The 26,700-nt window shown below is 38.2% G+C and overlaps 1 protein-coding gene and 1 pseudogene across 1 annotated transcript in view; one reads left to right on the forward strand and one right to left on the reverse strand.

The window, feature by feature from the left end:
* Nucleotides 1–2,434, forward strand: part of TEK (TEK receptor tyrosine kinase) — a 41,543-nt gene extending 39,109 nt beyond the window's left edge. The window contains exons 21-23 of the mRNA XM_009286228.2: nucleotides 774–870; nucleotides 1,345–1,444; nucleotides 1,556–2,434. Of these exons, the coding sequence (XP_009284503.1) occupies nucleotides 774–870; nucleotides 1,345–1,444; nucleotides 1,556–1,630 (272 nt within the window). The 3' untranslated portion in view covers nucleotides 1,631–2,434. The remainder of the gene's footprint in view (nucleotides 1–773; nucleotides 871–1,344; nucleotides 1,445–1,555) is intronic.
* Nucleotides 2,435–7,171: 4,737 nt separating this feature from the next.
* LOC103904751 lies at nucleotides 7,172–25,102 on the reverse strand (annotated as a pseudogene).
* Between the last annotated feature and the right edge of the window lie 1,598 nt (nucleotides 25,103–26,700).

Genomic DNA, 26,700 nt, shown 5'->3' on the forward strand with positions numbered 1-26,700 from the left:
TTGAGTGAGGGGGGGGGGGGAGGGGAGAGCGAGCAAACATCTCCTCCTCAAGTATTCTCAAAGAAGTTTTTGAACATTAATCTCAAAATAGAATTTAGAGTTCATTTCTGCACACACCTCTGTTCATCATGTATGTGATACAGCCTCAAGCCATTCAAAATGACTGTGTTACATAGCCTTCATGATTTGCCCCATGGTCTGCTGGCCAAGGGATGCATACTGCCTGAGGTGCACATTGCGTACTGGACCAATCACGAACCTTTGCTTTCTCATTTGTTCCCAGCTTTCCTTACTAAATGGGTTTGCACTAGATATGGATGGGAACTAACAAACTGCAGTGTGGAAAATCAAGAGTCTAAGCAACCAAACATCCGCAAAAAGGGGCAAAACCAGCTTGACAGTAATAGCTCCATGAGTCCATACTGGATCTTATTAATACCATGCTAACGAAGGAATGGCTTGCCTATTGCCATCAAGGGTATTGCAAAACCAGTTCAAATACAATCAGATGCAGGCCCTCAGAGCTGTGGAGAAATTTAGGCCAGCCCCTCAGATGATAAAAGTTTATACTCACTTTTATTTTTCTCTTCAATACTGTGCATTAGGCAGTATGGAAACATTAACAACAAAAATGTAGCTGCAAAACATTCCCTAACGTTGGACTAATTTACCTGTTACTGAGTCAGTCATTCTTTTTCATTTCTGCTATGAAATTAAACTTTCTTTTATTAAAAACTTCTTGTGTTCATGACAATGGTTAAACTCTGCTTTAGGTGGAACACCATATTGTGGAATGACATGTGCAGAACTCTACGAAAAACTGCCTCAAGGGTACAGACTGGAAAAGCCTCTCAACTGTGATGATGAAGTGTAAGTAACTGCCTCAGCAAAAAAACCAAAACAGAGTAACACAACATGTGCTATAGGAAATATATGTCTACAAGAAACTAATAAAACAAACATTTTTTCAGGAAAACATAAAAACTAAATTTTCAAAAAAAAAATTTTAAAAAGTGTGCACAACTGGAAATAATTACTTAAGTCCTTTTGTACCCAGCATGCACTGTTATTTGCCATGAACGCTTTCCCAGGCTGTCTGCTCCCACCAGATATCCTGTTCTTTACACAATATGGCTGGGCTTTAGCGCAGAGAGCTTTTTGATTATTCCAGAGAAAAAGAAAATTCTTTTCAGACAGCAACCAGCTGTGGAAAACGTAACTCCAGCTATGCATAAATCCACTTTCCTTTGAAAAATGGAATGTGCACAATCTTCCAATAAACATGAATTTGTAGCTTTAACCTATGTATCTAAAATACCAAATGTTGGTGTTTGATTTTTAAAGGTATGACCTAATGAGGCAGTGCTGGAGAGAGAAACCATATGAAAGACCATCATTTGCTCAGATACTGGTGTCACTGAACAGGATGTTAGAAGAAAGGAAGGTAAGAATGAATCCCTAGAAAATAATTAGGCCATGAATAATTTCAGTATAGTTTAGGATTCTTGAGGTAATGCACCTTGCATCACACTCTTTCTGCTTATTTCCTTCCCAGACCTATGTGAATACTACCCTATACGAGAAGTTTACTTATGCAGGCATTGATTGCTCCGCTGAAGAAGCTGCTTAAGACAGGAGAAATCGTCATTCATCAATGATGTACTGAAGAAAATCGAAACTCAATCTGCTGGAGCCCAAAATGTGATGTGCTGTGTAGAACTGTGTATAGCTCTAACTGTATATAATACAGTAATACTGTTTTACTACAGATACGTATGTGTATATCACACAGTAACCTCTGCCTCCTCAGGCTGTAGAAGTGTATATACTGTTCAGAGTAGGAATAGACTGACGTCATGAAATCTGCTGTTTCATATGCAGGGTTTTCTTTCTTCCTTGTCATGTAGATATAGTGTACACATATAATTATTGTAATGCATTAGGTATTGCCATCTTAGATATTTTTGATACTTTCCAAGAGCTACTGATAGCAAAGTCGGTATCTTACAGCAGTATTTGATAGACATTTCATTGTGATTCAAACAAAAACGCTAAGCTCAATGCAACAATGGGAGTTGCAAGCAGGTGCCAATCCAGTATGCTCACCAAGGATAATTAATTGAATCTGAATGTAAAAGTGAGCTAGTAGAAATAATCTGTTCAAAAATTCTTTTGACACTTGTAAGATATAAGGCATACTATTGTGCCTTCATTGTCTAGTTTAACAGCCAGTGTTTGCCTATGTGCAAAATATGCATATATTTTGAAGTGTTTAATGCTATTGGAGGCAGCCATACAGCAATTATCATGAAAAGTAGGATTGAGGAACATACTACATATTGTAAAAAACATTTTTACAATTAGCCTGGATATACATGAGGCTTTTTCAATTTGTATTTCATTTAGTAATTTCACTGCATAATTATAAATTACTACCTATTATATACAAGCAGGGCTTACTTACTTTTGCTTATTTTGCTTATGCAGTTCGCAGTGTGGTATGGCCTCTTAAAAATATTGTACTGAAATGCTTCAAGACAATGATACTTGGCCTGCCAGAAAGATCTTCTAGTCCTTAGGTTAGACAAATAGAGGCAGGATTGGCCCAATCCTTCTGGTATCAAGTCAACCACATGGGATCCTGTGGACGTAGCCTATTCAAACTTCACATATCAGCTAACCTCATGTTTTGCAAATATGTTCCCCTCATCCCCTCGTGACTTACCAGCTCATAACTGACCATCAGACCACAGTGACTTTCTAGCTGGGTGGATCAGGTCACCCCCCCAAGACTTGGAGGAAGATGCTAGAGAGAGAAAAAGGCTTCTCCTTCTGATACGTAGTTTGTGGGTGGGTATTTGGTTGGTTACAAGGCAAGGATATCACAGCAGAGTATAGAGTAACGTTACTGGCATACACCAGGCTGACTTAAATAGGAGAAGCACCAAGAGCCTTATTAAAAGGGAATAAGTCAACAAACAAGGGTGCCAAAATCACTTGTGTGACCTTGAGATAGGCAGAACTTGCACTGTAAGCACAGGTGCTACAATCTGAGTTTACAAAGAGTGCACAGATTCACTGGACCAAGGAACAACTCCAAAATAGAAGAGAGAAACAAATTCCACTATATTTTTCATAAACGACTACTTGGCCGGGACTTTTGAAGCATGGGCATTGCATTTTGCAGTCCAACCAGGTTCCTGCAGGTCAGTGAGGTGAACAGGAATGGACCTCCGCAAGTGTTTTCTAGGCTGCCAGGCAAAGCTAGCTAACAACCTCTGCTGGAACTGCTCCACTTTCTGCACGGAATTTTTCATGGGTACAAAACAGCTCATTGTTTCACACATCTCTAACAAGCAGACACAACTGACTATTCTGCTACTTGTGAACCCCTTCTTCGGTGGCAAACTTTCACTTGGACCAATACACCACATAAGGAAAGAATCAGAGAGTCATTCATCAACCTAATAGGTCTTAATACTGTCTGCATTTTAAGTGCTCAAGTCTCACTGTAAATTTAGCTGAAGGTCATTTAAGTGTCCTCATAAGTGTTCTTCATATCTTCATTTAACATTGTGGCACGCACTAACTTTCTAATCTGCTGTAATTTTTTTTTTTTCAATTGCCATTTTAAAAAATACACAAAAGAAAACAGTAACTCCAACACACAGCTTGAGATGTCTCTATTCAGTCTACACATCACAGAACTACAGCTATTAAAAACATCCACTAGTTCTGTCAGTCTCAGATAGACAAATTGCTTTTATACTTGCAACGTGCACTGGGTATCCCAGGTTCAATAGCTAGATTTTACTGTCTGTTATCCAGTGCTGGAAAGACCAATTTATGGCAGCAGGTGGCGTATAAAGGTTTTCAGCTTAACCATTAGCAGGTTGTATGTTCTGCCTTCAACAGCACAATACATCAGATCCCATGTCCCTTCCTTCCCAAGTGTCTTCTATTTGTTTCTTTGCTGTCAAGAGCATAACACTACCAGTGCCAACAGTTTTCCATTATTCCAAATACCCCATGTCTTAACATTCTTTATGGATCTCCACCTGTTTACACCTGCTGACATCTGTGCACAAGCTTAGAGTATCATCAGCTATTCCCCATGTTGTTTTTTCATATCACAGCATTAGTTTTCCCATATTCTTTCACATAGTTATCAAGCTTATACTCAGTACTGAGTTTTTGGCTGGGAAAGAAAAGAAGCGTTTCAGACAAGTGGAGTTGGCCATGCTTTCAGGAGTGTGTGATGCAGAATGGCAGGTAACTGCTTACAGTCAAGCGTTATCCACAGTTTAAAAAATTATCAGACACCTGATCAGAGAAAGTGGAGCCTTTAAGAACAAAAAGGCAGAAACAAAGCCTCCCCCCAAGCCTTCTCCCTCACCATCCTCAACTTCCATTTAGTGCAATAGCTCTAATTGTTCAATAGCCTGAGTGCAGACAAAAAAAGAAAGTCCTTACTACGTCCAAGCAAAACTCAGGAGCTACAGAAAAAGTGTGCTTGGCAGGAAAGCTAAGAAATGATCTGAGAACAGACAACACTGGCTGGTGTAATGCAAAGTTCACTAGATAACATTCTGAGGGGAGGGGTAACAAAAACTCCAAACAAGCACCTTTACCCTCATTAGTTGGCTGAAAAGTAAGGTATAACTACCCTTGGAGATGTCTGAATTCAGCTAATCCACTCAATGACTGCACTTCTCCCACTCCTCAGTAACCCGAAAGGAAGCACACATCAGGTCTTAAATGATGGGGATATTTAATTCTTACTTCTCTGTGGACAGACTGTGCCTGACACAACTTTAAAGTCAAACACAGCCCCTCTCCACTACCCAAAATATAATGGTCAGGCCTTTGCTGAAACTAAAACACAAAATGTTGACTATGACATACATCTCATCAAAACGTATAAATGCCTGATGGAACGAAGTAAGGCAAATAGAAGTAGCCTCTTCTCAGCAGTATCCAGTGACAGGATGAGAAGCAATGGGCATAAATGGAAATCTAGGAAATTCCGTTGAGGGTGGTCAAGCCATGAAAGGTTGCCCGGAGAGGTTGTAGAGTCACCAGCCTTAGAGATATTCAAAACCTGACTGGACGCCACAAAGGACTAGACTAGATGATCTCCTCAGAAGCCTTCCAATCCCAGCTATGCTGTGATTCTGTGAACTCTGCAAGATGGGGGAAGGCAAATGCAGAAAATAAGCAGAGACCCAGCTAAAGCGCATGAGCAGTTAAATTACGAGGGCATAGTTCAGCTGTGGTCAAACACAAGTTTTCCCTCTTGCTACTAATTCCCTCCCTGTGCTGGTACACAACATTCCCTGCTCCCAACACGCCATTTTGCCTTTCCCCAAGTCACACACCAATCAGCCATTCCCATGTGCAAGGTGACTGGTTGCACATAGGGGAACATTGATTAAACAACAGTTGGAACAGAGCAAGCCAAACTGTTCCAGGCTGTAAGTCAAAATCCTCAGATGAAGCAAACCTAGTGTAATGTTTCCTTATAACATTTCAGAGCTCTTTCATGTATTCACGTAATAGCACAACATACGACACAGGTGGTGATATTCCCACAGCAGGAGCCGACAGTTTTAGCAAGTCCCTCTGTAAGCTGTGGAGGTCCAGTCAGACCACACCAGTCTCTCACATCTCCAAAACATGAACTAACCTTCCAGCTCCTGACGGTGCTGGGTCAGGTTTTGCAGCAGCTAAGTCTATACCATAAATATATGTGAGAAAGAGAAAAGTATGCTTACAGCAGGTGGCAGCAGAGAGATGACAGAGATATGACTCAGCGTTGTCACTCTTTCAATGATTAACTGCACCTATATTCACACCACCTTTCAGTTTTGGTGAAATTTCATTGCTTCCAGCATCAGAAGACTTTTTTTTTGCTATTTTTACAAAAAAAGTTAGTTGCTAAAATTATTTTACTTATTGTGCGCAGTATTTTATCCATTTGGTTTTAATAATTCAATAGTCAACTACATGAAGTTATGAAGAAGACAAGTCGGATGATGGAGGTTCCTTAGATGGCCTATAGAGCCTCAGAATTACCAGTTTGGTCACTGCTAATAGCTTGTTGGATGACTAACACGGGTTTTCCTGCTAAGTAGAACAGGTTCTACAGAGCAGACATTAATCTCTTTCCTTAGATTTACTCAAAGCCAAATAATAAAGGCAATCTTCACCAAAAAGACCTACTTTCAAAGCTGGGGAGATTCATGAGCAAGTCTATCCTCTTTGTAAAGAACAAGCCAAAGCCCCCTCTCTAAGTTGTAGTAGGGCCTGTATACAGGACTGTTCTATTAATACAGAAAGTAGTATTACCTATTCTTGGGCGAAGGAAAATGAGATTTTTTTTTTTTTTTTTTTTTTAACGTTCTGAGCAGCAGATACAGGGCAACAAAAACGCAATGCTATTTCTAACCACACCTGTTGCCTGTCAGTATCTCACAGAACAGGACACATGCCCCAAGTACTTCAATGCATAAGTAGCAGCTACAGTGATTTTTAACCTTCAATACAGTTAGTCATGCAGTGTAGTCATTCTTCGGGGCACGTCTGAGAGAACTGCGAGATCCTCTTTACACTACTGATCTTCTCTTACAGGGTCCTCAAGTCAAGACCATTTTTCTTCACCACTCCCAGCTTTCTTTGATGAATCAGTGCAAAGCATAACTTCAGCTTAGAGCTAGTGTTATACAGAAAATGTGGTCCAGTCTTATATTTGCATTTTCTTCTGTTTCCTTCATACAAAAATAAGTGGCAACAGACTTTAAAATCCTCCTCTCTGAAGGTAGCAGATGCTGAATCCCATCTTAAGCAGGAGACAGGGAATTATATCTTGGAGCATGGTCCAATTTTAGCTGAAGCAGTGAACATATTTACTTCTTGAAATATTCTGCTTTTTGGGAACCCTTATAAGTCAAAGCTTATTGCTTTTACAGTTGAAAAGCTTCATACAGGCTCAACTTATTTAAAAGAGACCAGCTTACTCTCCTCCAGAAGAGGTCACACTTCTACCATTATGCCTTTTTTGTGTCAATTAGTACATTAAACACAACTAAGTTTTTTTCTCTCACTCTGAAAGCAGATGGAGAGGTAGAGAGAAGCAGCAAGGGAAAGGGAAAAAGAAAACAATATTCTTAAGCTTTAATCACACAGCAGAAACTTAAAGTTTTATTTCACAGAGCCTGAACAAGGTGAAATCAAAAGTTATATTCAGAACTTTAAACAATCAGTACTTTCACTTACCGCAAATTATAGTTTTCAGCTACAAGAGTAGTAAGGATGATTATAGAAATAATACTCTTAACAGAAAAAACACATGGGCTTGCTGTTTAACACAAGAATTTATTCTGTGCATCTTACTTGTATGTATTTTGTGCATTTGTGTTTTCTCCTTCCTGTACACCTTAAGCTTCAGAAGTAGATACACTCAAGTTTTCCCATTAGATTTTCCCATTGCCCTCTTTTTTACATTAGAAAAATAATTGAAACATTACAGAGCAGTGAGCCAAACTGAGGTTGATTTTTTTCCCCCCATCTTGTTCCTCCAGAGCCATAACAATCACCATTTTCTCCTTTTATTGTCCTCCTTGACCTTCCAAAGGATTAGTTCCATACAAGCAATTGCATCTTCCCTGGAATTATGTCCACCAACTAGAGGAGAACAAAAAAAAAAATTAGAAGTGTTAGATTATGTATTTCTTTATAAAAGAATGGTAGCTTTGTTTATTAAGCTGAACAACTGTCAAGAATATTAAGACAATACTTGGTATTCAGACAGTTTTTGGTGCAACTTCTTGCTACCAGGATTCAAGGCAATAACCACATGATTCTAGCAGTCCAGTATTGTCTGGCAATATTCAGTCTCCCACCACATCCTCCAGCTTCAATACCCAGTGGAGCCTGGATTAGTAACCTAGAGTATCCAACATAACTGTCTTTGGAAAACCAGCCTCTCCAAGTCATGTACTTTCAAATCAGAACTTGAAAGAGCAACAGATAACAAGTTGATTTTGCAACTAGATGGTAAATTTCTACCTTGGTTAATTAAGGACAATCTACTTGTCCTGATCTATGGAAATGCTCCACAAAATCTGAACAGAATGGAGTTAAAGGATTTAAATTATATACAGTTACACACTTTTATTACGAGTTTAGTCAAAGCTTAAAAAGTCAACAACTTACAAGTTTACACATGTTTTATACAATTCCCATAACTACAAAAAGTACAGTAGAAAGGTTTTAATGCATTCTGGCTGGAAAATAGTGGTAGTCATCCAAACAAGAAAGGCATGCAATCCTCTCATTAGTTGGCACTTAACATAGGCATCAGAATACCCCTCCTAACATTGAGTCAACACAAGAAAAAGCTGGCTGCCAGGATAATGGTAGTAGTTAACAACTGAATGGTCTGAGCACTCCTTACTGAAAGCAAAAGCTGCATGTTGGGGCTCTCCCAGCAACTTTAGGATAGGTGGAAAATAGACCTACTATATTCAGCCATCATCTTCATAAATGGAAATTTAACACAGTGTCAAACTGTCACATTGACTAATTTGAATATGTGTCCCTCAGTAAATCCTACATGAGCTGATCAAGGGAAATTAAATCCTGTATGGTTTAAGTTATGTTAAACAAAGATATCATTTTGAGTATAGAAGTTTTAATAAAGGTACAGAAGATCTCAGATAAACAGGTTTGGGATAGAGGCTGGTTATTCAGAAACCAAAAAAGTTGTGGAAGAAAAGTCTGACAGCACACAGTTCAGCATTTCCATTTGAAGGTGGCAAAATCCCCTCCCCATTCTATGTTTCTAAGCTAGTGGCTCAAAAAGAAAAAGGTATTGCTTCTTTGCACTATAGCACTGCATTACTGCACAGATTCCATATCTACTGACTCCGCAACTGCTTTGGGTAGGGGAGAACAAAACAGTATAGTTAAGTTGATACTAGGGAGAAAAATAATTTTCTTAGATTTGAGATGTTCCATTTCCCAAAGAAGCAGAGGACTTAAGTGCTCTCACAACAAAAGATGACTCAACAGTAAAAGTACAAGCTTCTAGCTTTCTCTTGTAAAACTTAAATGGCAGTGATTTGAGATAATTTTTCATATGTAGCAGCCTAGACTCAGAAGCAAAGATCTTCAGACATTTACAGACATGTAGTTGCAATTCAGGTATCTACTGGCTTAAAGCAGTGTAGTATCTCCTTGAGCGTGGAAGTGGTTATACTTCCCTCTCAGTGAACACGTAATTTACATAGTCATGGTAGTCATCTGCAACAGCATTAGTGTGTTAAAATATGCTGGTGAAAGCATTCGCGTAAGAAGCATCACTGCAATATCTATTTAGATAGGACATATAAAGAGCTGTGGAAGCTAATGGAGGAGAGTCATAGCTTTTATCTGTGGCAGAGAAGTTCATACTACTTAGTAATCTCTACTATTCACAGAATCAGAAGGCAGCTGGTAATAACTTTGCAGGTTCTAGTTTTTTTCACTCCTAAATGTACCTTAAGAAATAAAACAGAACAGTTGCCAATAATCAAATAGAAACTATTTTGTCATTTGGATAAGAAAACGGAGGTGATCCAGTGAGCTTCCCCTCCGCTCTTACTATCTTTTGTCACAGAAAGTTCCAATTCTCATTTGCTTTCCAACCCCTGAAGCAGTGCTCTGCCTTGCCATTCCACCCTTCTGCTGCTGCTATTTTTAACTGCTCAAGAAAGTACAAGCTGTATGAGACATGTTTTTTAAGCAGTCTGAAAAGGCCCAGTTATTGAAACCATAGTCTTCTAGCTCTGTTACGTATTCTTCAATTTTTCAGTCAAATCAAGTATATGATATACTTCAAGTCAAGCTACCTCAGCAGTTGCAGCTTTTGTACCTTGGACACCAGAAGTCCTGGAGTTGAGACCCTTTCAAATGCAATCCTAGTCAAACTCCAGTTTGAGATGGTCAAAAAAAGGCAAACAGTCAATTAAATTCAGAGCAAGTTAAAACACCACAGACCTACTGCTTTCTGATAGCAAAGGGTGTTTCATTCTACTAATCCCTAGGTTTACAAAAAAAGCAAATCCAGACTTGAAGTTTATTACCTTTCTCTTGTACTAACACAAAACTAACACAAACTAGCACAAAGCAGCAGCACAAACCAATATAAACATAGGGAATGGAAGTCATGCATCAGGATTTTTTTTTCATTTTTTCTAGAAATGGCAGCTACCTAGGTCTATAGGTTAAGCTTGGATTTTAGCTCAGTGGTGACCAACAAAGAATTATTAAATCCAAACTTAAGCAGAAGAGTCTGCTAAAGGCAGAGTCTTGGCTATCTGAGATAGCCCTCTTAAAGTCTGTAGAAGTAACTTTTGACATTCCCCTTACCCCCACCACAGTGCTGTGCATCAGACTGTCAGAGCAAAGGAAGTCAGAGGATATTGTAAGTTTCGAGATGCAGCATCCAGCTACTCCACCGGGTATCAAAGTCCATCAAGTTTTGCTCAGTGCGACCATTTATGTATTCCCTGGGCAATGAAGATATGTTAGCATAATAGAATATTATTTGTTGTCCAGAAGGCTTCACTGATAAAAGCAAATATGAATCTGCCAGTTCATTAGACACTCAATTTAATTTGTTCTAAGATCAGATTAAAAACAATTATTTAGTATATGGTCAATGCAAAGTATATCTGTCAAATGCAATGTTTCATAAGTATTATATGCCCACTGTAGAACAGATTTATTGATTTGTCTTTAACAGCCAGCCAAGAAATTTACTATAATTTTACTACTGAAGATCCCAGCTGAAGAGCTCCTGTATCAGCTTGGATAAGCAACTGAACCTTGAAACAGATGTTAGCCTCATCACACTACCTTCAGAATTTTAAGAATGCCCCTTCTACAAGGAAAAGAAACTGGAACACTTTTGTATGGTGAACACTTTGACAAGCCAGCTGTACTGGGGGGAATGAGTGAGCGGCTGTGTGGTGCTTAGTTGCCATCCAGGGTTAAACTACAACACCAACCACCTTACCCTTCAGGTTTATCCTCTGCATTTACTACACTATTGAAGTAAAGGTATCCAAGACAGTTTTAAATGACAGCAAGTGCATTACTACCTTTTCAGTTTTCTGGGTTATTCTTGTCTCCCATTTCATGATGCAATATACCAATTGCTTAATAAGAACCTGCACTCTTACCGTCATCTTGACGAATTCTCCTGAGGTAGTCAGCCATCAGACTTCTAAGTGCTCTTTTGTGAGGCAAACCTAACCGATGAGGAAACACTATTGATGTATCCACTACTGTGTCATGAATTAGCTGGAAAAGAGCAGAGGTCACAGTAATGATTACACATCCAGTTACAGTCCTGCACCTCCTTTATTTATTAAAGAAATCTCATCTAGCATCTAAACCATTTCCTTTCTCAATAATATGCCCAAACAAATCCTTGAGCCCCAAATACTATGTCATCTGTCCTGTGCTCCTCTATTCATTACAGAATGGCAAACTGTGGGGCAAGATCTGTGGAAAAATTGTGCTTCACAGTGATTTCTGTACACTGCATTGATGTTTATCCACTAGTTGTATATATACAGTGAACATGATTAATTCTGGTTTTAGATAGCCAATATCATACTGCAAAGTCTCATTTGTTTTGGCCTTTAGATATCACTAGCAGGGAAGCCTATCAAGGCTAAATTGTAACTGCTTCATTAGTAATAATCACAGAATGGTTGAGGTTGGAAGGGACCTCTGGAATTCATCTTGTCCAAGCCCCCTGCTCAAGGAGGGCCACCTAAAGCCAGTTGCCCAGAAAACATGTCCAGGTGGCTTTTGAACATCTCCAAGGATAGAGACTCCACAACCTCTCTGGACAACCTGTGACAGTGCTTGGTCACCGTCACAGTGAAAAAGTGTTTCCTGATGTTCAGAGGGAGCCTCCTGTGTTTCACTGCCTCTTGTCCTGCCACTGGGCACCACTGAAAAGAGCCTGGCTCAGTCTTGTTCATACCCTCCCTTCAGGTATTTACACACATTGATAAGATACCCCTGAGCCTTCCTGAGCAGATGGTTATGTTTCCTATGGAATATAGCTGCCTTTGATATTTAATAGCATAATCCATGCATTTCTGGTACGTAAGGTAATTACCTGACAGGCAGCATAATTGTTTACAGAGATTGTAAGAGCAATACCTTAGCATTACTTGAATTGTCACTGCCTTTTATGCATCTGCCGGCATGAGTTCAGCAAGACCAGAAAACATACAATTCTAGGTTTCTGTGAACCCAGAAATAAAGACAATAGTATTCAGTGGTGATGTATGGTTGCATAGCTAGAAGCACAAAACAGCAAAGTAGGAAGCCCAAATGTCAGAATCTTTACCATACTGTGTTTGTATACACATCTCTTCCTTCTCTGAATGTAGTATTAACTTTAATACAGCTATCATTTAACAATCAAGTACATTTCATTCTTTTTTCCATACATGTTGATCTGCTGAAAAGCAACATTTTTTTCTTTTTGAAATCAGTTAGAACACAGTAAAGACAAGTAGTCACCTCTTAAAATTGGCTTCAAACAGGTTATTTTACCTTGAGAGCAAATAAGTCATTTTCTAAGCTGTGTCCAATTAAAATTGTATCTGCACTGAACAAGTTTAGCAGTATTGCCTGTACATCCCGAAGAGATTTTGTGGTATTCTTCAGATCATCCTCTGTTGCTCCAGAGAGTCTAAAGACAGATTTAGAAAGGCTTCATTAACAGAGACACTAAGAGATATCTAGAAGAACTAGGTTCACAGTGGTCATTCCCCCAGCATCTCAAGTTAACACTAGCCAGCTTTGAAATCACACAATGTTGAAGTCAACATAAGGCATTTTTTCATTCTCTTCCTTTTCACCTAGGTAGTGTAAGATAAACTAAGCTAGGTGATATTAACTTAGCTCTACCACTACAAGCGACTGAGCCTGTTTTTTAAGCACGGACCAAAGACAGGGCTCTGAGCAAACAAATATTGCTGTTGAAGTAGGAACACATCATGTTGGTTCTCCTCTAACTTTTTTTACAGTGAGGCTCAAAACCTGTGTTTCTTCTCAGAGCAGTCACAGGACTTAAAAAAATAGGAATTGAAAACATGTCTTCCAGGTCTCAAAGACGAAACCCAATAGGAAGACCAAATGCAAGTGATCTGCACTAAGTACAGCCAAATCTTGTTAAGCTGTACAGTCTGATGGCCTCAATGCACTGCTAATGACTATGCTGCTTTTCTGTGAGACAACATTTATAGATGAAATTTGCATTTGCTTTTATCCCCTTAGGGAATTTAGCAAGTTCTGGGAGATTTAACTTCATTTATTATTTTTTTTTGAAGGAAGAGAAGAAGAAGTCCTCAAATGTGGAAAAAAGTAAATTGAACTAGGCAAAGAGAAAAGTCCTTCTTTACTGAGCCTGTAAGAACAAAGGCCTCATTCCTGATTGAAGGTCTTTGATTTATGTTACTAGAAACAGACATTTAAGAGGAGCATGTTTCTTCTTATATGGTTATCTGCCAATTTATTAAGACTAATCCTGAAGTACTATAGACTAATTAGCATACCTTATATCGTAGTCTACAACTTTACCATCTGGTTTAACAAATGTATCATAGACAACCTGTAGCTTAGCATCGACCACTGTCACTCTAGTTAGTTCCAAGCCATGGGTTGTGTAACACTGAAGAAAAAAGTAAATTTAATGAGCATTTACACAGCAATGATGTTTCCTTACATTATGTAAGTTGCACAGAAAGCAGAACTAGCTACCAACTCAGATCCAAACGATTTTGCCCACTGCATATTCAACACTAAAGGTCTAGTCATGTAGAGTGACTAGTCAGACTGAAGGTTTAGTCATGTAGAGTTCTGCAGACCTCTTGGAGATGTGAGTTCCAAACTACTACAGCTAGGAAATTGCTTCATAAACAGCCATATAGTTTTCTATTAACTGAACCAAACTTTTTAGGTTGCTCATACCCTCTCGCAGTCCAGAGCATAGACACCATAGTTTCCATCAAAAGGCGGTGATTTAATTAATGTCTTCATGAAGCCTTCCAATTTCTCCCTTCTTCCATCATGAACATGAAGCTGCAAAGTTTCCATTAGTATTTCAGTGCAAGTTTGCTAGATATCTTACCCAAATTGCCAGACAACTTGTTTCTCTAACAGACTCAGGAGCATATATATATATAATACTTCTTGTCAATATTTGCCACATAATTTACTAAATGCTAGTAAGTAAACCTAAAAGGCTTATACCAAACTATTCACAGAAAGCTATGACCCAGCTTTAAGTCAAAAGGACACAGACAGCAAAACTGAGATACTGCATTATATAAGCCGTTTGAGAACATTATTCCTACCTTTGCAGTCTGACATCCAGCAGACCCAATTATTCTCTCACAACAGCTATAGCGTTTTTCCATACCACCAGGAACTGCCAAAAAGAAAAGTTGAAAATTGAGCAGTTTTTTTTCAGCAACTAGCAATGGCAAAAACAAATCAGTACCCTCACTCCTCCTCTCAAATTTCTTTTCCATTTTCTCCTGAGACTGCACTATGGGAAGAAGCAAGTCCCACCTACAGGTCCCACCTATGCCAGTATGACAAACTGTACATTGTTCCCTCCTGAGACAAGGTTTTCATCAAAAAACAGAAATACCAATGAATGGGAGAGAGAAAGTTGTAAAATGCTCTAGAAGGTTCTCCCTGAGGGAAATACTTAATGTAGCTTCTGAGTATTTAAGGTGTCTCTCAGAAAAGATGACAAGGTTCACTTAGAAGTCAGTGCAAGGCTGCACAATGAACATTTTTCTACCTTCTTCCCATACAGTTCTATTAACATCAGCTTTCCTAAAGTTATGGCATATTCAGAGAAAACAGGCTTTACTAACTAGCCACGTTCCCAAAAGTACAGCAGAATGTATCTCAGCTGAACCTTGTGCAAAAAAAGTTTCATACTCTGATCTTGTTGAGTTTTGACATGAGATGTTATAACTTTTAACAGCTTCCACAAAAATTGAACGTGAAGGATACCTACCTTTTTGTTCCAATACTCTACCAGAATGATAGTTACATTCTTCTTTACGTCTATGTTCTCCTGAAGAAGTAACAGCATATACTTCGCCACACCTACAGCACACTTTTTTGAAAGCTAAAAAAAATGATAAACAGAGCCTATTTTCTAGCTGGCTTGCCAGAAAGTTAAAAAATGCTGAACTGAAGTATAAAAAGAAGTTACATGAACAGCAATTGCGAGAGCAGAGTATCAGTACCTAAGCAGCCTCCCAAGATTAGCCATGTATAAAAAAACCAACCAAGTTCCTCTATAGCACAATAGGAAATTCAAGTTTACCTGCGACTTCTTCAATTACTATGTTGAAACAAAAATTTAAAAAGACCTATGAAGTTTCATGGTTTAGTTATGAAAGCTTGTGAATTCACTTGTAGACCAGGCACTAAATATGGAACACTGCCATAACATATAATTTTATACCCGTGTATTTTACCGTCCTGTGAATCACTGACTGAAATTCAATTTTGTTGCAGTCTAGTAGGCACTTACCATCATATCCAGCATTTTTTACAACCCCAGTAAGTATAGCACTACCATTTTTTTCAGGATTTGGTCGAGGGAAGTTATTTTCATTCAATTGTTCCTCAGTCAGAAGATAATCTTTTAAAAGTTCATATAGAGCACGACCTGTAAATACTAAAAAAAAAAAAACACAACCCAAACAAATTCCTAAAAGTAAACACACCCAAAGCTTAAGCAATATTTGAACAAATGTAAGTAGCAGTTCAATATCCTACTACTTCCAAAATAAAACAAAACTGAAATTACAAGATATGCACTATAGTTTACATGCAAAAGTTATATGCTTGTACCTCAGAGCAATTAGAAGTAATTAGAGGTGAAGAATTATTCAAAACAAAGACACTAAACAATAGGGATGTTAATTCACTAGCTATCCCAGAAAGGCTAGGCATGTGATACCTAAGAACATGCTCTTTTCAATCAGAAGTTCAACATTTTTTCCCTGAGAATGAGCCTTCAGATATAAATAGGGAATTGTGTTGGAAATCCTTGCAGTGGCTTATAAAGCTTGACTAAAAACAGAGCAACATTTTTGTGCTGAAATAAGCCCATTTATAGGCTAAAGCGGAGAACTGACATCTCCCTTCCCCTTTCTTTACCTTTCTCTTCCTCTGACTTTATGGATCCAGTGCCACTAGAAGATCTGTTGTTACTAAGTCGCCCTGAATGCAGGAAAACATATTTTTATCATTGCTTTCAATTTCATATTTCCTGTTAATATCCTAAGCAAATATTTATAAATTAAATCACCAATTTATTTCGGTGTTATATTTCTACAACACGATTTAAATATGCAGGAAAACCTTTAGTAAACTTAAACTAAATAATCCTTTCAACACATTTCTCTGCTGTTCTAATTTCTACACTTACAACACATTTAAAAAAAATCTTCATTGAAGGCAAAACTACCATGATCTCTCAGCTTTTTGAGAGTCTTCACAGCAAAATTCAGGTACATTTTTTTACTGCCACAGCGATCATAAACAGATTGCTCTTCTATCCGGGCCTGTATTTAAAAAAAAAAGAAAAGAGACTGAGTGTTAGTGGAGTACTGTGTGTTCTACAGAAAGCGCTACTATTTAGAATCTGAGATTCTGAACCTAGAATTAGATACACATGCAAGTAGCGTCCTAAATCTGAAGTGCAACAGGAGACCCAAAGTCAGATGGATGAGACACCTAGAAAGACAAATTCAGTACTTATGAAGCAAAGATCTGTGGGGGAAATCAGTGCTCCAACTCAGAATTTAAATCTAACCCTTGTGGGAATTTGAACATTCTTAGGGTAACCATTCCTGTGGCTACAGACAGCTTTTTCTGATCCTGCTTCAAAGGAGGCATTATTACTTTTTTAGGTCAAGAAATGTTTCCTTAATTTTCTTTCTGTAAAGTCATAAGAAACAGAAGTGAAAGGAAGGTCCAGCACCTCTTAACTATGAAGAAGCACGCTCTAAATAAGGAGTATGTTCATTCATCTTCTGGGGGAAGAAAAATCCTTCTTCCCAGGTTTTATTTCACTGTTTACACTATCTGCATAGTCAACAAAAGAAGCTCATTTCAGGCATAAACAGTGCCTTCTAACAATTACTACAGCAAGTACAATTCACAAGTTACAACCTCTAAGCAGAGGAAAAGAGTAAGTGGAGAACCAATGAAGCTGAGAAATAACACAGGAGGAAGCTAAAGGGAAGGTAAAAGAAATATTACTTAGTGAGAATGAAGAGTCAGGCATAACAAGGTAAGCTGCATAATATAGAAAAGACACTGTAAATGACATAGTAGTAACATCTGATGTTTTATAAGTTTTCATTCAATGTATAATTAAATACACATACAGAGTCTTATCAGGACACCTCCATGAAGTCTTTTGATTTCCAGCATGCAAGAAATTTAGATTAGGTTAAGCTTGGGATATTTGTGCCTGTCGGATTATCTGTTGGCTATAAGCTTCAGTAGCACTTGGTGTGGTGGAAACAGTAAATACAAGATCAAAGGCTCAAAATGATTGAGATTTACAGTTGTTCTACAAACATATTTTCCTCCTGTCCTGAATAGATCTCAAAGTCATTATTACATTCCAGGAAGCCTCCAGTATTCAGAAGAAGATTTTTATTTTGCATTTGCAAAAGAAAAACTTTTCCTTTTTAATACTAACGTCTTTTTGGAAGCTAATTAGCAGTGCTAAAGACAAGTGTTTTTACTTGGAGAAAACTGAAACTGATAACACTGGCAAGTATAAAATCAAGTTCATTTTAACTTCTGCTTACTGAAAAGTCCGAAATATTTGCCTTAAAAAAAAATCAAATAAAAAAACCCTACCAATATATTGTGCAAGGTAAGACCTACTGACTTGATTCAGAAGAGGAATTGTAAAGATCTATAAAACATTACAAACCTTGTCAATAGCTTCATCCACTGTGCTACAAATTTTGAAGCATTCTGCAAAAAAAAACTTAACATATCGCTGTCTTGTCTCAAGTGGTACTTTGGATCCTGATTCTGGAATGGAAAGCCTTTTCTGAGTAGAAACCTTAAAAAAAAAAACAAAACACAACTCCATACTAATGTGGTCAATATGTAACAAATAGCCCAAAGAACTAAAACCAGTTCCGACATTCTTTTGCCCATCCTTGGAGGGGAGGAAAAAGAAAACCAAAACCAAAAACCAACCAACCCCAAACATTGCTGAATAGCTATTCAGAAAACTGGAGTTGCACATGACAGGGAGCCGGAAACAACCATCACAAATAGTAGCTATAGAGGTTTTTCCTGCTTGAACTAAACAAAGTAGTCTTCTGCTCAAAGTTACGTGAGGTATTTTTTAATTTCTTTTTTCTCAGGGAAAGTTCAGTCCTTCAGCAAGCCCTAGCAGTTCAGTTGTGATTTAAGTCATGCTCTCCATCTGGCCTGTATTTCAGGCAGGACTTCACTCAGAGTGTAAACTAAGGACCCAATGAACTAGACTGAAAAAAAAAGTTTATTTTTAGGAACCTATAGCCTTTGTTAGACAATGGAATGTGATAAGCAAAAACTCTACAATATGCTTATTTTAACATTAAGCACATAAATTGAAATCATCACATTCAAAAATCTAGCAGTAAGTTAGGTTAACCATGGTGCCGTCACACCCAAAAAGATCCAAACAGTTACAAAGATGCATTGCGTGTATCGAACAAGGAGTATGTCCATACCACATCAACTCGCTACAGAAGATCCCTTAAAAGCAGCATTTAAATAAATCTATGTGCTACCACTGAGGAGAAGGTAATTCTTGCATAAAGGGAACAAAGGCAATGTGTATTATTGTCACAGCCTAGTCTCACCATTATTGGGGCATGCAGTATTCTATTCAGGAAACAAGAAGGTACATACTGGAGATATGAAGCACGAAGTAATCAGTACTTAATATCCTAGAAAAATGCCAATAGCCAAACTAACTGAAGCCATAACAATTGACATTTTTAATTACAAAGCAAAACTCTGATCTTGTAATTTATCTAACCCCAGGAATCTTCAGTGACCTCTGCTTTAAAAAAAGAAAAGCAGGGTTAGAGTAATTTTTCTGAGAAGAGAACCTTACAATACTCTGCCACTCAAGATTACAAACCAAAGTTGGCACTAACAAACCAAAATATGCCTGCATTAACTTTTTGACAAGTTCCTTGAAAGCCCTTTAATTTTTAAGGGTACCTCTCTTGAAGCCAAATAAAGCCTTTCATCAGATATCATCTGCCACTATACATGGCAGGGAGTTTTAAGGGAAAATAACCAACACGCAAGCATGACTTGACTGAAAACAAGCTAGTACTTAATTCTCCCATCACAACCACTTTGATAAGCGATTAAATATATAAATTGTTAATGTTTGTGTAGTGCTGGCTAGTACAACCAAGGAAGATGAAAATACAACTTGCATAGCAACTTGATTAAAGCACACAGGAAACAAAGTAATTTTTTTAAAAAGCTATACTGGTATATCACATTACTGGGTCTACTTTATAAAATACTGTTTGAAATTAATTGAAGGTTTTCCACTTCTGTTCCCATTCATATATCCAAGTTCTGCAGCAGTAACTCTACAGTACCTTGCATGGCACAAGAGTAGTCCTTTTGAATGAACTAACAGAGAGTCCACAGGGCATTGCTGCTGCAACATTTCCTTCCAGTAGTATATGCAGTTGACCACTGCTGGTTTCAATGGGCTGAACTTCAAGCAAATTTAAAGAGACTGAAACACACAGAAGATACAGACTGAATCTAAACTCTAATGGTAAGCTTTATTATTTAAATTACATTAATCTGGAACACAGATATTTCATAGCTCCTTTGTTAAAGCAGGGTAGAAGTAAACTAATGCACAGAAGCAAACCTGGAATGTCAGGAAACACATTAAGGCTTCACTTCTGCCAATAGATTTTATGCAAAGTGTTCTCCAGTATTTTTGAGATCATTTATCTGTTTGAAGACATTAGAGTAAAGCAGCTACACAAATCAAGTTAAAAGCTATTTGCAAGTTGTAATGACCATGATTTTTTAAACACCTACTTGCCTGCCTTCCCTGTACCTTTGCCCTCCCCTGCAAAAAAGCATGATAGCAACGAAAAAAAAACAAAAACAAAAACATGAACACCACCATTCTAACCTCATCTTCCAATGCAATCAGTAAATGCCTTGAAGTATTGCTTTGCCTTTTTAAAGTCAGAAAAGCTACAGATCTCAGAAATAAAAATTTGTCATGAGATTCTGGAGCCAAGGCATCAGCATTTGACTTGCTTAACTTTACTTGCATCAGCACCTATTATACAGCAAGACACATTTGTACACCATGAGATACACTAATCCATTTTACTGTTATTCAGAAAGAATGCACACACTGGCAGAATGACTCTATTTCATGTGAAGATGTTTTACAGCATGTGTAATAAAGACACATGAATGAAACTACGAAGCAGTATTTTATTAATTTAATTGCTACTTTATAAGCAAATATTTAAAGTACAGTAGAAGAATTGGAGGGTAAACACTGTTTAACTAGTATCAAATGCTGAAAATAACTTCTACTCCAGGATTTTTCACATATGAAGGAGAATTCAAAGGGAGAAGAACATACGATTTTCAAATCACAAGATTTAACAAATTGTTTCAGAAGGTCTGAATGCTTCAGACTAGAAACCTAACAGTTGATATCAGTACTAAATGGAAACTCACCAGATTTCTTTTTTTATTCTTTCAATTTGTGTCTCAAAAGACTTTCAACAAAACAAATGTTTTCCAGGATTTTGGTCAAAGTTTTACACACTCAAAGAACTTAGCACAAAGTACTTGTCCCTTTTCCACTACAGCTACCGAGACTTCAGATATAACCTTGTAGTTGGATAGGGCATCTATCCTAGCACAAGCTAAGTGCTCACCATCATTCAACTCACAGCTAATATCCACCACAACAAAATGAACACATTCAAGCAATGCCTAACTGAAGTTGAACGAAGTTTAGTTTGTCAAACCTACAGATCAAGCTGTCATACCCAGTGGTCCATGGTTTTGAAACTGAGTGGCTGACAATCCAGACGTAGTATTCTTCTGTTCAGAAGTTGTAGCAATAAAATCTTGTCCCTTTTTAACTGCAGCTTCAAACTCCATTGCCACCCACTGTGCCTGCTGAATTCCTGCATCATGACCCTGCTGCCAAGGAGATGCTTTGAAAGGTACCATTTCATTTTTGTTATGTACCTGATATGCACATACACAAAACCAAGGTTAACATTCAAGCAGTTCCAAATCACAGCAAGACGGTGTTAAAGTTAGCACACTGCTGCTTAAAACTGAATTTTGCTATCAGATTCAGAGCTCCGCATGCTGTCCCTGGAAGGAAAAAGCCAAGCTGAAAGAGCTCAGGGGTGGTGGAGGGGGCTTAAAGAATTATGCCTGCTATTTACATTGCCACCTAAAACACTGTAAAAGTAGAGAAAGCAACAGCCACTTTGGGTTTCCAAGTGCTGTATCTGTAATCTCACGGTACAAGCCTCCACTCCAAACTGACTTTTCAATACTCTTTAGCCTCAGCTGCCCTGGGCAGCAGCTTACTTCACCTGTGACAGGAACCAACTTTAAGTACTACCAAATTTGCTACAACTTTTAACAGAAGAGCTGATGAGACATTTGTTCTAATTAATTTCAGAATATTTTTACAATTAGATTACAACACTCAGCCAACCTGAATATCAACATGAGTCTACAGAAATGAAGTAAAGCTATGTTGACCTCCCGTTTATTATAAGATTATAACTCACATCAAATTTTGCCATGTGTGCAATTCTTTTCTTTTGTCCAGGAACATTTACTTTGGTTTCTAATAAATTGAGATCTGCATTTCCTCCATGGGCCTATTAAAAACAAGAACAGACTGTTTAGACAAACTGTTATGAAGCTCTAGACTTCAGTAATATCCTCAGAACCCATTCACTGCAATGTTTCAGGATATTCAGTCAAAAAACTCACCAGGAAAATTACAATTCCATCAGTATTAGACAGTTATTTTACATTCAGAACAGTTAATCCACAGTGCTTTGAAGCTGAGGCAGCGGTACTCAAAGTTCCTACATCTGTTTATAAGAACAACAGGAGACTACTGAATACACAACTGCCTCTAAAACTTTGCTTATTACAGTAAAAGTAAAAATGGCTACCCCAAGGCAGGGAGCTATTCAGAGCAATTTTCTACTTCAGGAAACATACAGATCGCCCATTGTCAAACTAAACTAGAGAGTCATAAGTGTTCCTTATGACTTTGTCTACTAGCATTGAAGGCTCAAATATTTAAACTTTACTAACACACGTTTTGGAAAGAGTATTTGAATTTGACTATATATCACATCCCATCCGCATATGCTCAGAGAAAAACCCCAAGCACTGAAAGGGAAACAAAATACCTGCTTATCACAGTCCTTCTTTTGCGCTTCTCTTTCAAACTCATAAAAAATTCTCCGACACTCCTCTAAAGGATCATCTGATTCAGAGAGCTCTGTGTCCTCCCCACTGGGTTCCGCTTCTTCAGCAGATGAACTCACTAGAGTTACATCACTTTCTTTCTTGTTTAAGTAATAAGTTGGATATGGGTATGTATCTTCTGGGCTACCACTACCCCCATTTTCTTCTATGCTCTGGCTTTCATCTACATTTGTAATTATTTCCTTGTAATGTCTTCCAATTGCAGTTTCATTTTTTGATGAGTGACCAGTACACAAGACAGATTGTGTTACTCTTCTGCTGCTCACACAGTGTTCATTAGTAGTGTGCTCCTGAACAAATGCTTCAAGCGATATATTGGTTTCTGCATTCCCTTGCTTCAAAATTCCCTTCTGCATGTCTGCCTCAATAGAAACAGCTGAAGGTATAAATTTCTCCTCAGCATAAGCAAGGGCATCTCTTTCCTCCAAAAGCTTCAATATATCAGTGTTTACATCAGGCAAATAAATCTCATTTGCTTTTGGAGAAACATTATCTAGTTTTTCAGATTTATTTAAACTTTTGCCATTCTCCTGCAAAGCGATCATTTTCTCTGATTTTTCTTCTGGACACCCAAGAATGTCTGCTATAGCATTATCATGTAATTCTTCTGCACACATTACAGCAGCCAGTTCTTTGTCCCTGTTCCTGTTTGTACAGTTCCTACTTATTCTTGGCTTTTTACTAACAGCTTGTGGTGGCACATCAATGACAAGATCACATTCATCATCAGATTCCTGAAGGTTTATTTCAAGTTTCACTGGGGAAGAGTTTCTCAACCTCTTTGTGAATACACATCTACTTCTAAATGGTGACATCTTTGAATTCCCATCCTGATTTTCACATGGAAATACTTCTGTTGGCTTACACTGCTGCTTAGCATTTGCATCCTCATTTGTTACAGAAGAGATAGAGAGACCTGCAAAATAATTTTATAGAAAATTATATTCAAGAACAGTTGCTGGACAACTATAATCAACAATGTATTTTTCTAATTAAAAAACAACAGCCATTGTTTTTACACCAGGAAACTGAAACCACATGACGTGTGCTAAAAAATGCACTACAATGGTTTCCTTAGGAGAAAGTATCTTACCTTAAGATCATTTTCAAGGGTTAAAGTGTTTATAATCATTTAATTGGGAAGACTGTACTGTGAGAGTTCCTTCTGTTCCTTGATTTCATTCTTGATTGAATGTACTGCTATTTTAATTCTTTTGGGGTTTTGTAAATCATCTGCCTCTCTTTGAGGAAAGACAGCTATGACCTTAATTTAAGTAATCCTAAACTGCAATCTATAGATTTCAGCTGAGGAAAAAGAAATAATCTATTTTATTAATTACACACAAGACTACAAGTCTCATTGTCCCAAATACCCAGTAACACTTCAAGCCAGGCATATTTATAATTGTGCACAAACTTTAAACAGCCTTGAAAGCTGAATGTTCCAACTGCAGATTTAAGCAATTAACCGTTATCTTTTTAGCTTTTACAGGCTGTAGATTGCTTACCAAAACTCAGCCTGACACTTTCTCAAAGCACTATCTCCATCCTCACATGGATATTCTGGCAAATCACAAAATGTAGTGGTTATTACCCTCCCAAAATTTTATTAATTGTATACAGACCCTGTCATCCAAGAGATCCGTTAGCATCAATCGTGTATTTTAACAACAATGCTACTTACATTGCCATTTTAAAACGTGTCACCATTTGATTTCAACAGTGATTGTATCAGTAATTACAAAACATTTCAGGGAATTACTAGAAAGTCACATTTGTTAGTGAATGGGATCCTTTCCAGGTTACTCAAAAATAAGTAATTTTGGCATTACCACAATAACAATACACTAAAACACGGTGGTACCACAAAGCCTCACTACCCTGCTGTTGTGGGTTAACCCTGCCTGGCAATTGAGCCCCCTGCAGCCGCTCCCTCACTCCCCACCGGTGGGACAGAGGAGAGAATCAGAAGTAAAAGCAAGAAAACTCATGGGTTGAGATAAAGACAGTTTAATAGGTAAAGCAAAGCTGTGCACCCGAGCAAAGCAAAGTAAGGAATTAATGCACTACTTCCCATCAGCAGGCAGATGTTTACCCACTTCCAGGAAAGCAGGGCTTCATCGTGCCTAACTATTACTTCAAATTGTCTTCCCTTCCTCCTTCTTTCCCCAGCTTTTATTGCCAAGCACAACATCATATGGTTTGGAGTATCCTTTTGGTTAGCCTGAGTCAGCTGTCCTAGCTGTGTCCCTTCCCAATTTCTTGACCACCCCCAGACTACTCGCTGGCAGGGCAGCATGAGAAAGAGAGAAGCCCTTGAGGCTGTGCAAACACTCTTCAGCAATAACTAAAACATAGGTACATTATCAACATTGTTTTGATCAGAAACCCAAAACTTAGCACCATAGAGAGCTACAAAGAAAACTTACTCCATCCCAGCCAAAACCAGTACAGCTCTCTACCTCAAAGAAATACTCTGAGCCACTATGAGCTGGTAACTGTTCTTATCAGAAATACTAATAATCTGAGAGAGGTAATGTTTCCCCACCTTTTATACAGGTGAGATACCATTTAGACTACGTAGTAATTTATGTTATAGGATTATTCTTTGACTAACTAGAGCCTGAGCGAACCTTCAGGGTTCAAGCTTCAAGCTTGCTAGAAATTGCAGAAGCCATTTAATGATGGATGTTGGTCACTTTGAAAAGAAACACCTATGGACTCAGCCTTCAACAAGACACATCATGCTGCACAGCTAGCTACCTGCAAAATCAGCAAGTGGCAGTCAGGAAGGGAATGACTCCATGCTGGTTTGTTGGGTTTTTTGTTTCCCCCTTCCCCCCACCCCGCAACTGCCACAGATCTTGGCAACCATCAAATTCTCCCAGTACTTTTTCCAGGCTGCAGTTCTTTACGCTCAAGCACAGAAGTCTTTGAGAAAAAAATAAAACATTACCATTTACAGGTAACTGTTAAAACCCAGGTACTTATTGCGGAAATGAAATCTCCTGCTGCACAGAAAGAGACTACATACAGAGTGAGAACCTGTACTGTGACTGAAGTTTTGGCACTCCTGAACTGTGAAAGCAGAAAATCAGTAGCACCTGCTTAAAAAACACAGACATGACAGAGTGAGAGACACTTTGATGGTTCCCTGGATTACATACTTATCAACCAACTCTTAAAACTACCAACGTAACCCATAGTAAATGACATGGAAGAGACCAACCCAAGCTCAAGGTAATCAGAAAGAAGCTACTTGTTTTTAATGATAAGCTTTTCAAGTCCAGTTTGGAAGCAGGTTGCTTTTTTCATTAACATAGGCTGTTAATATTGATAAGTTTTGTAGTTCCCATTTTAAAGTCATTTTAGTGCTCTACCCCTCGCCTCTCACACCCATTTGGCTTTATTGCCAACAGTTTGAACGCACTACTATTTCTGCTAATGAGATCTAGCTTACAGTTGTCTGAAAACACTCAGTTGTAAGAGGAACACAACAAACAGCAAAAAAGCTAGTTACAAATCTTACTACTCATTACACTTAAGAAGAAAGTGGAGCACCATGGGAGAGACATACTAAAGTTTCAGTAGAAAATGCCAGTTATTCACTGATGTGCAAGCAGGCTCTTTGCAGACTGCTAATCCTGGAAGGAAAGCAAGTGCCTTACAAAGATTAAAAGCAATTCATATTACAACTTCTGCTCTTCATTACAAGGGCTAAAGGTCATGCACCACAAAGGAAAGGTGTTATCCTCCCACCAAGAAAGCGAGAAGTCATCAGCTTTTATTACACTACCACACAGTGGTTTAAGCAATCCTCCCGAGTCCAGCTTCCTGAAGCCTGACCCCAGGCACAAACACCAGTTTATATTATAATCCTAGTATTGTCACTGCTGTTTGCCAAGGTGGGGGTGTTTAATTTTTCTCCTAAGACCAAAGACAGACCAAGACCGTGAAGACCTCCTACCGTGTCATTTCACTCTTCAGCTCTCACGTGCGGCACTACAGCTCTTTATTTACCATTCTCAAACG

This window comes from Aptenodytes forsteri, unplaced genomic scaffold, assembly GCF_000699145.1.
Source record: "Aptenodytes forsteri isolate BGI_AS27 unplaced genomic scaffold, ASM69914v1 Scaffold103, whole genome shotgun sequence".
NCBI classification, from domain to species: domain Eukaryota; kingdom Metazoa; phylum Chordata; class Aves; order Sphenisciformes; family Spheniscidae; genus Aptenodytes; species Aptenodytes forsteri.